General features: G+C 30.7%; 1 protein-coding gene across 1 annotated transcript in view; it reads left to right on the top strand.

The window, feature by feature from the left end:
• Positions 1–10,651, top strand: part of LOC106787553 (laminin subunit alpha-1-like) — a 46,783-nt gene extending 36,132 nt beyond the window's left edge. The window contains exons 4-13 of the mRNA XM_014749982.1: positions 1,905–2,135; positions 6,130–6,366; positions 7,241–7,402; positions 7,784–8,080; positions 8,249–8,509; positions 8,736–8,983; positions 9,055–9,292; positions 9,729–9,955; positions 10,042–10,229; positions 10,358–10,651. Of these exons, the coding sequence (XP_014605468.1) occupies positions 1,905–2,135; positions 6,130–6,366; positions 7,241–7,402; positions 7,784–8,080; positions 8,249–8,509; positions 8,736–8,983; positions 9,055–9,292; positions 9,729–9,955; positions 10,042–10,229; positions 10,358–10,647 (2,379 nt within the window). The 3' untranslated portion in view covers positions 10,648–10,651. The remainder of the gene's footprint in view (positions 1–1,904; positions 2,136–6,129; positions 6,367–7,240; positions 7,403–7,783; positions 8,081–8,248; positions 8,510–8,735; positions 8,984–9,054; positions 9,293–9,728; positions 9,956–10,041; positions 10,230–10,357) is intronic.
• Positions 10,652–10,998: the final 347 nt, after the last annotated feature.

Below are 10,998 nucleotides of genomic sequence, written 5' to 3'. Positions count from 1 at the left end.
ATATATTTTTCTAAACAATTTGCTGATATATTTTATAATTTTGTAATTATAACGTTTAAATTACGCCATATATAATTTGTTTCATAAGCAAATATGAGATCTAACATTTATTAACAATATATTTAATTAATTTTAAGAGTAATTTCAAAATCTTTATTTTCTTTATTATTCTTAATGTTTTTTCATCCGTATATATTTATATTATAAAATTCTGATATTAAACGTTTAGAATTTTATAACACAGTTTATTGTAACATTTCTTTTCTTTTTTTATATCTTATATTTTCAAGCAGAATTTAATTTAAATCTTTTCTTTCCCCTACTTTAATTGTCCCATTAATTGGATCCATTCGTGAATTATTATCTCTATTTTTTTTCTTGGTTTTGTGAGAAGATGAGTTGGGGGTGGGAGGGGTTGAAAGAGAATCACGTTGAATGTTTCGAGTTAACGCGTAAAAAAAAAGAAAAAAGAAAAAAAAGAAAATGGAAAAAAATAAGAACAGAGAAAAGGAAACTAACAAACGTATAGCAAACAAACACCCTTTTCTTTCTTTAGACTTCACCCCCTTGAAGAAGGTGCAGTGTGCATTCAAACATCCATATATGGTCACTCAGCACCATACATGGCCGGAATGTAGGGATCGCCGTTTTTGTACCATCGATCCTTAGCTCCCCCATCCCTCCTTCCCTTTACTTCCATCTTCTTATTCTCTTCATCCTCCTCACCCCCTTTTCAAGAAAGATTCCTTCGTTTTCTCTCTTTTCTCTCTCATCTCGTTTAGCGTTTGCACGAAAGCCATCTCACAACCCGATCCTTTCTACTTCGCGAACTTTAATTGTCCATCACAAGAGATCTTCCAAGAAAGATGATCGTTCATTAAATAAACTATCAAAAAAAACAAAAAAAAACAAGCCTATTATATTTTTGTAATAATTATATTAATACGTCATTATATTCGATTATGCTTAACGTAAAAATTAATATCTTTTATTTTTTCGTATCATTATTATTACATGTTGCAAGATTATTTATTTGCAATCTTATATATATATATATACAATATGACATATTACACTCGATATCAGTTTTTTATTTCAGAAGTTCCTTTGTCGAGTCTCACTCAAAGTTTTATCTAACTCTTATTAAACTGATCAAATTGTTAAAATAAATTTCAAATAAAACAATTAAAAAACGTTGAAATCGTTTGTAACATTTATCTAATAATTTTTCTTAATAATATTAAATATAAATGTTAAATGTGTTAGATAATAATAAACAAAATTGAATAATAATAATTAGTCACACACACATATGTAAATCATTTAATTAATTATTAAATTATCGAATTAGGACAATATCATTTGAACTTTCTATATATTATAGAAGACATACTACAAAAAAGAATTATTAAGTTTTTATTCAAATTATTATTTCCGAAAATAAACCAAATAGAATGAAGAGAAAACAACAAAAAGAGAGAGAGAGAGAGAGAGAGCTCGTAGGTGAACCTATTATCCCGAATTGTAACTGATTGTTCTATATTAGGAACCGCATAAGCCCATTTGCGGAGGACGACGACGACGTTCTCAACTCGGTTTTACCGGCGCCATTCACGGATGATTTATTTCTTCCTAGTGACATCGAATTTAATACTTTCTAAAAGAAATACACATATACATATACACATTCTCACAGAAACCTACAATTTATTAATCTCAACGCGTATTAATAATTAACCTCAATTAATTGTGCAATATTTTCTACAATTTTTCTTTTCTTTTCTATTTTTTTTTTTTTTTAAATATTTCTTCCTCTTTCGTCTCGATCATTATTGGTACTTTGTTTTTGTTTTTTTTTTGTTTTTTTATGTTATTATTAATCACGTTCATACTTGGTGTTTCAGATCCATACACATCTGGTGAACGGTAGACCTGGTGCCTTGAATCATAGTACAACTCTTTTAGAATTTACACAAGCAAGATACGTCAGACTTCGTTTTCAAGGTCTTCGTAGAAACGGTGTTGTTATTGCCGATAAAAGAAGAGCATATTATTCGATCAAGGAAATCAATATTGGTGGACGTTGTGTGTGTTCTGGTCATGCTGCCCGGTGTCGTTACAGTGTTCAACATGGGGTAAATTATCAATCATATATTTTTCATTAACATTAATAATACTAGTAATAATATTTAAATAAACATCTACTATCAATAAATTCATTATCAAATATAAAAGATGTGTAGGATTCATTCAATAGAATTCAAATAGAGAAAGAGAGAGAGAGAGAGAGATAAAGAAGAAATAATCAAAAAGTATAATACAAAAATAACAGATAAAAATCAACGTTCGATTAAACTAATTGATCTAGTTAAATTCTATTGGACTAATTATTTCAAGCTACTAATAATAAATAGATTTGAAATATCGTATAGTTCGAACAAAACGGATTGGTACGATCGAACAATAAAAATAAGTTAATTAAAAAAGTGAAACAACGTTCATATATTATTGCAATCATTATATAATGATTATATATATATATAATCTCAAAATACATAATTTATATTTTAAAAAATCTACATATATATATATATATTTCTGCACGGGGGTTGAACATTTCCGTTCGGACTACTATCTAATATTAGAATCCCCGCACGCGTGCGTATTACAGAAAGAGATGAATAAAAAAAAAAAAGAAACAAAAAGTAAAAGAAAGAAAGAAAAAAGATTACGGTTACGGGGTTCATAGGAAATAAATCCGTCGTAAATGCCATAAACTTGTCAGTCCTTTGTCTGGTAGCACCGCTAATGGCAGGATCGCACGTTCCTTACTTCAAATCGTTTCGGATCTTCCCTATTGGCTCATCCAAAGCCACAAGGGACGTGTTAGCTCTGAAGTTTCTTTTACAGAATGGGAATCCAACGTGAAAAAGAGAAAGATAGTTGACACGTATCCAACCTTCTTTTGCGATCTCTCGCAAGATTCACTAACGCATTTGGAACCGCATTTCATTTTTTTTTTTTGTTTTCCCCTTACACCACCAACTTGCGGTTTTTCTTACAACTTTTACATTAATGAACAAAATGAAAAAAAGAAAAACCAACCATAACCCTCTTTACCCCCATTAGTTTCGTCACGAAAACGAGGACGTAGAAAGTTGATTCTGTATTCAATTTATTCTTTCATAATAAATCCCACCCCCACCCGTAGTTTATTTTCATAAATTTATTATATATATATATATATTGTATATAATAAATATTTATTATATAATTATACGATAAATTATATAATCATAAAAAGTTGTATGCAATATAATAATCTCATAAATCATTAATGAAACATCCGAATCATCTGTTTTTCTCAAATTTGTCGTAACTCTAATGTCGAATAAAAAAAAATAAAATTATATGAAAAGAAATAAAATAATAACGAAAAAAAAAAAGAATGAAGGCATCGATCAAAAAAGTTATATTACTATTATTATTATAAATATTTATATACATTTCTCCTAAATAATTAATTAAACATCCAAATTATCTGACTTTCTCGAGTTTTTCGTATTTAATGTCGAATAAAAAAAGAAATAAAATAATGAAAAAAGAAAGGGTGAAAGGAATCGATTAAAAGTTAATCGATTGAGTTGTAATGTCGAGATATTTCGGATGCCTCTTTGACGGTCCTCGTATTCAGCAATGCGATCGCAATTCGATCTATGCAGCGATCCGTTCGCACGCGACCGTCAAACCAAACACGCATGCCGAAAACTAATTTCGATTTATTCGATCGAAGGACACTGCCAAAAATCGATTCTAATCGATTTTTCTTAAGTAGCACGACAGTATGGGGGGGGGGAGGAGGATAGAGTGACGGTTAAAAAAAAAGAAGAAAAATTTTATTCAATTAATTTTTCCATCTACCCTTTAAGTTTGGTAATCTGCATTACAATTAACAACGCGATGTGATGATAATAATAATATTTTATTTTAAATTAAATTAAATTAACACACAGTAAATTTATATTTCGAATTCGTATGCACCGCTTATCGTCTTTCACGCGTCGGAGGATCTTTTTTTTTCCCTATTTTTTGTTTCTTTTTTGCTATACGAAATAATATTATTAATTAAAATGTATTTAATTTGTATACCATTAATCCATCTAATTAGAGTGAAAATAATAATTCGTGTGAATTTAAGAAGATTTTTATTTCCAATCAATATAATTTGTCATAATTTATTAATTTTTAATATATTTTATTATATGATAATATAATTCGATTGAATATAATTTAAATTTGTTTATTTGAAATTTTGTTTAAAATTTTAGAAGAGAATAGGACGGGTATGAGGTAAATGATTAATGATCGTTTGAAGGTGGGATTACGTTAGCCACTGAGAAAATAATATAAAAAGTAAAAAATAAAAATAAAAATAGAGAGAGAGAGAGAGAGAGAGAGAGAGAGAGAGAGAGAGAAAGAGTTAAGAACACGCAAAAGATCGACAGGAGTGCCTTTACCTCGAGGTCAAGAAAGGTTTTATTATTGTGTGTCCGAGGTATAAGCCAAAGGTAGCAAGTGTGTCTGTTCGTAGTATAGTAACTGCATGCTAACAATATGCAGTATGTACTCGTTTCGAGTGATTCGTATTTTATATTGCAGCTGCAACAAGTTTCTACCATATTGAGAAAGTATGTCGATGAATCGTCATTAATCGTAGAGATATTTGATTTTTATTTTATTTTTTTATTTTATTTTATTTTATTTTCTTTCCTCTTAGTATATTCTCTTTGGATATACCTAAATTTAGATATTTCTAATCCCAGATAAAATATTACCTCCGTCTAACCGAGCATTTTATTTCTTTTTAAAGTATTGAAACATTTCAATGTAATCCAACAATTTATATTGAATTATTATAAATACGTTTATATATATATATGATTTAAATTAGTTATCGTAATCGTAATATACTTTTTTCTTTTTTATTTTCCCCTAAACATTTGTCTTATTATTTATTTAATATTTAACTTATTGGCATAACAATATGTGTTCTATAAATTATATTATTATTATTATAATATCATCATTTATTTTTGCAATTTCACAGATTTATTATGTAATTATTATTATATATTACGAAATAAATTTCTTACGAATGAATTTTCAATACGAGATAATAATGATATTTAAAAGTAAATAGTTATTTTTTGTTTTAACTAATCGAAATCTAATCAACATGACAGCTGTCGGATTGACTTTTAGATGAGAAACATAGAGAAACATAGAAGAAGCTGAGACAGTGTTGGTAGTGTTAAGATGCGTGTGGTCTTGTCGCTTAAAGAAACTTAAAGAGAAACTAACGTTCGAATTCTCTGTGAATCATGAGTTCCGAGTTCACTCTCAACGCACGATATATTATTTATTACCATGATAATCGTTCTCTCATACAAACGTATTATACAAAACATTTATTTCTTCTTCTATCAGTTTGAAAAAAAAAAAATTGAAAAAAAATGTTTAAACAAATCATCAAAAGAAAACAAACTAATCTTTCAAGTAATTCCACTTTTTTATTCTTCCACTCGTGAACTACTTTATTTTGTATAACAATCAAAAATAATCTCATACTTTTAACAATAAAATTATATGAATTATTGTTTACGATGTGATAAAATACAAATTGTGTGTGGGTGTGTTCTTTTTTTTTAGCATCAAAAATTTTCTGATATAAACAAAACTTGAATTAATATAACGAGCCAATATTAATCCTTTGCACAATGAATTATATTTCAATTTTGTTAATACCAATATTTTCAACGTTTTATAAATATTTTATTCGAAGTTTACTTTAAATACAAAAATAAGGCAATTTAATCAGTTTAATAAGAATGGAAAAAAAAAATATCAATGTCGAGTAACACTCGACATAGAAGTGCAAAGGGTTGACATTCATTTTCGTTTAATTACGTGTTACTTTTAATTGATGATAAAACAATAAATAATAATGTTAAGTAAGCTTTTTTTCTTTGTTCATATTTTATTATTCGAATAATGAATATTATTATTGTGTATCGAATAAAAAAAAAAAATATATATATGATACGTGGTTTTATATTTTGTTGTTTAAAGCATCAAGAATGCGAATGTGAACGTCATACGTGTGGTGAAAGATGTGAAAAGTGTTGTCCAATGTATAATCAAATACCATGGAGACCTGGTACCGCGTCCAAGGGTTTCCATTGTGAGAAATGCAATTGCAATGGACATGCAACGTCGTGCATTTACGATCCGGAAGTTGCCGATAAAAGGATGTCTATGGACAGTCGGGGGAAGTTCCGAGGGGGCGGTGTTTGTTTCAATTGTACTGTAAGTTCTACTCTAACATTACCCTCATTTTATCCTTTCCCTTTTTCTTTTTTCTTCCTATTGTTTTTATTTTTTGTCTACACAAAAACAATAGAACCAAAGAAAACATTTTACGAAACCAACAATAAATTCAAAACAGTTTCTAATCGATCAAATTAATCACAGATATTATTACTTGTACTTGTGTGTGTGTGTGTGTGTGTGTTTCATCAAAATTATTCCATTCATCGTTTAAACGAAAATTCGTTAGAAATATTATTAAATAATATTAACCTGACAAGTATCGCACACGTAAATTTAATCATTAATTGCAAATTAAATGAAATATAATATTCTCATAAAACTGAAACATAAAAATTACCAACAATAAAACGTGTAATCATCAAAATATATCGGTTATATTAAAAGTGACTCAAAAAAAAGAAAAAAGAAAAGAAAAGAAACAAAATAATTAAACATCTTAATGAATAATTTAACGATCATAAACTGGTACGAAGAATGTACAGAGAAGAATCGTTAAAAGATTTTCATTAATCTTTATTGCATTTGTTGGTTGCATGGAGGAGAGAAACACAGCTGCGATTCATCGGAATAAATAAAAAGACAAGAAAAGCAAACAAACAAAAGAGTTCATTTTCTGATAAAACACGAGAACGCTTCGTCTATTTCAAAACACACATACGCACACACACACACACACACAATTAGCATGTGTATTCCTTGTCATTCATTTCGACGTATAATAAATAGATAATCCTATCATTGAATGGGAGTTCGAGTTCGCCATTTTCTGATCGTAAACAATGAAGTATGTGAACTCGTCTTATGCTTTATAAAAAAAGAAAGTAATAATAATTTATTTTTTCTGTTTAAGGAACATACATCAGGTATCAATTGCGAGAAATGTCAGATCGGTTATTACAGACCAAACGGAGTATCACCTGACGCACCCGAGCCCTGTTTGCCTTGTGATTGTAGCATTCACGGTAGCACAGGTTACTGCACACCTGACGATTCCTACACACACTTGGGAAAGGTAATTCTTGTCTTTCTTATCCTCCATATATATATATATATATTAATTCATATAATTATAATGCGGTTCTCAATAAATCTGTGACAATTGTTATAGTTTGTTCAATCAAATTAATAATCTGTATAGATTTAATTATCGAATTGTTCCAATCAGATAATTCATTTCAATTGATTTGACATAAATGTAAAAGACATTTATTAGGGTGAACCAAAAGTTCGTGAGTTTATCGTGTTGTTTCAGATAGTGTAATAATTTGTTGAAGTCAATAAAATTACTTTATATATACAAGTGAAATATTAATTTGAAAAAACGCACGCGAACACATTTGATTCACACCGTAATATAATAAGTGAGTAGTATATAACACCTATGATGTTCCAGGTAGCAGGTGCCTGCGAGTGCAAATCCGGCTATTCGGGATACAAATGCGACCAATGTGCAGCAGGTTATCGACAATATCCATATTGCATGGAATGTCCGTGCGATTCACGTGGTATACTACCGTCTCACGATTGCGAGGGTGATTGCATTTGCAAGGCAAACGTTGACGGTGAATTTTGTGACAGATGCAAGCCCGGATATTTCGCTATGACCAAGGATAATCTTGACGGTTGCGTATCTTGTTACTGTTTTGGTGCTAGTGATCGTTGTACTTCTAGCAAACTCTATTACACTATGGTAAAATCATTTTGTTCCGTTTTTATTTTTATTTTTTCTTTCTTTTTTTTCCTGTAAAAAAATAATAATACAAATATTTAAAATAAACATCTACGAAAATATATAAATCAATAATCACCGCGAACGTTTTATCGTTATTTCACATTTGATAAATGTATTGTTTTGTAGATTTCATCGTTGGAAAATTGGTTGGTAACTGATATGAATGCATCGTTGGGTGTTATACCAACATTCGACACGGACAATGGTTGGTTGACCGTGGCAGCATACGAGGTCGAGTATGAAAGTCCATACTGGTTGGCACCACGAATCTATACGGGAAATCGTATCTCGTCTTACGGAAGTAATCTCACGTATACGGTCACCTGGGTTGTCATGCGTGGCGACACTAGTGGCAAGCCTACAACCGAACCTAACGTTATTTTGGTCGTATGTATAATCCCTCTTTCTTTTTCTTTTCCTTTCTTACTTAGAATTCTCTTAGGATTGTATAAAGTGATATACGCGATTTCAGTTTTTTTCAAAGTGTTAATTGAAAGTGTACGCAATAAATCTGTGAATCTGTGAAAATATGAAATGGGACTGTTTTGGTCCTTTACCCGTTCTGTTCATATTTTAATTCTATTTTTTGTTTTTCTTTTGTTCTTTTTTTTAGGGTAACAATGGCATGCGTATAGCTTATGGCGAAGAACAGTATAACGGTCAGGAGGCGGAGATATCCGTGGCCTTGACCGAGGAAGGTTGGTACCACGTGCGTACTGAAATCCGAGACATTCCGACGAGACTCAAGAGAACTGATTTTCGCGGTGATCCTGTCAATAGAAAACAAATGATGCACGTCCTGGCTGATCTTAAATATCTCATGATAAGAGCACAGTATCATTCCGAACAAATCGAAGGAAGGTACGATGGTTCATTTTTGATCTAATGATTGTTTTAATATCGATAATTATTTTTTGATCATTCGTTCGTAGTCTTCTGTCCGCAATCCTTCCGATTGGTGAACCAACACGATCGGAAGATGGTACCGAGAGTCTCGTAGAAATGTGCGAGTGTCCTGAAGGATATATTGGTTTATCCTGTGAAAATTGTTCCTGGGGATACGTTAAAGTAACGAGCAATGGTTCTGATCATCGGGATTATCATATTTGCGTTGAATGTGATTGCAATGGTCATGCTGCTTCTTGCGATCTTGTGATGGGCGAATGCAAGGTAAGCTATTGTCGATAAAGTAGGAAATTATAATCGTTGGTTTATCCATAGTCGATAATGAATAATATTTAAATCTGTGTTCATATGGTTAAGATAAATGTTGAATTATTTTTGAAGAAAATTATGAATTAAATACTTCCTATTGTTATAATAATTTAAATCTTATGATTGTACAAAGAATATGTTATTAAAATTTCGACATTTTGTATTTTAATTCAAATATAAGGTTGGAATTGTTGAATATATCTTATATCGGTATATACACAATTCTACATTATCGATAATGATAAATGTTTAATAATTTTTAAGAAGAAATATATATATATATATAAAAATATCATACATCAAATTATTTATAAATCATAATAATATATTAAATCTTTATATTAATATCATATAAAAAATATATAAAAATTACTTACAATTTTTATTACAGAATTGCGAACATCATACAGTCGGTCCAAAATGTGATCGTTGCACGACAGGATATTATGGGATCGCAACAAAAGGGACACCAGAGGATTGTAAAAAATGTGCTTGCCCGTTATCTATCGAATCAAATAATTTCAGTCCAAGTTGTCAATTGGAAGATCCTACGGACGATAACAGTGGTTACGTTTGCACTCAGTGTCCCGAAGGATACACAGGCGATCATTGTGAAAGGTAAACAAACGGATAGAAAAAATAATTAATAATTATCACACAAATCAATCTAAATAACACACATACGTCCCAATTACAACTTTCAGTTGCGACGTTGGTTTTTATGGTAATCCATCAACCCCTGGGGGAACTTGCGAGCGTTGTCCTTGCTCGGGTGGACCGTGCGATCAAGAAACAGGACGTTGCTTGGAATGTCGTGGAAATACGGAAGGTTGGAAATGTGAAAGATGTAAGGAAGCTCATTACGGGGATCCCCTTCGTCAAAATTGTCTTCGTGAGTATCAAACAAACAAAACGAAACAAGAAGTTTGTAAGAATGAATTATACTACGTATGTTCAATTTAAAAAAAAAATAATCCCAAAAAGATTATAATAAATATTAGGCTTGTTTTGTGTTCGCAGCATGCGATTGTGACCCCATTGGCAGTAGTTCCGTTCATTGCGATCGGATGAGCGGTCAGTGTCCCTGCAAGCCTTTGTTCTCGGGTCGTGACTGTTCTTTCTGTGTTGAGGGTTACGGAAACGTTAGTGCAGGTTGCCAAGTATGTGACTGCGACGTGGGTGCCCTCAACGAACTTTGCAATCCCGTAACCGGTGAATGCAGGTGTACGGTGGGTGTTGTTGGTTCGCATTGCGATAGATGCGACATCGATCATTATGGTTTATCGACGAATGGTTGCCAAGGTAAGTGATAAATCTTAATTCAAATAATTACAAATTAATCATAATATATCATCATTTCGTATCAAATGTTAAATTATTCAAAAATAAAATATTATCAAATTGGTGGATGAATAAAATAAAAGGATTAATGGGGGAATGGACAAGGGGTGATTATTACGATCACGAAGATGTAATAAATATATAAAAAAAAAATATTTAAAAAAGTAGGAGTAATTTATGCGATATTATTAACACGGGTTGTTAGTAGATCTCGATAAAAGAGAGAGAGAGAGAGAGAGAGAGCGCTAACAATAAATTAAAGATTTTAAAAGCTCACGAGTTACGCTTACGAGAAATAACACGAGCGTATATAACGGTCG

This window comes from Polistes canadensis, unplaced genomic scaffold (genome assembly GCF_001313835.1).
Source record: "Polistes canadensis isolate GaletaPanama2010 unplaced genomic scaffold, ASM131383v1 scaffold_104, whole genome shotgun sequence".
Lineage (NCBI taxonomy): Eukaryota > Metazoa > Arthropoda > Insecta > Hymenoptera > Vespidae > Polistes > Polistes canadensis.
The sequence above is the reverse complement of the archived record's forward strand: the minus strand, read 5'-3'. Positions and strand labels throughout refer to the sequence as shown.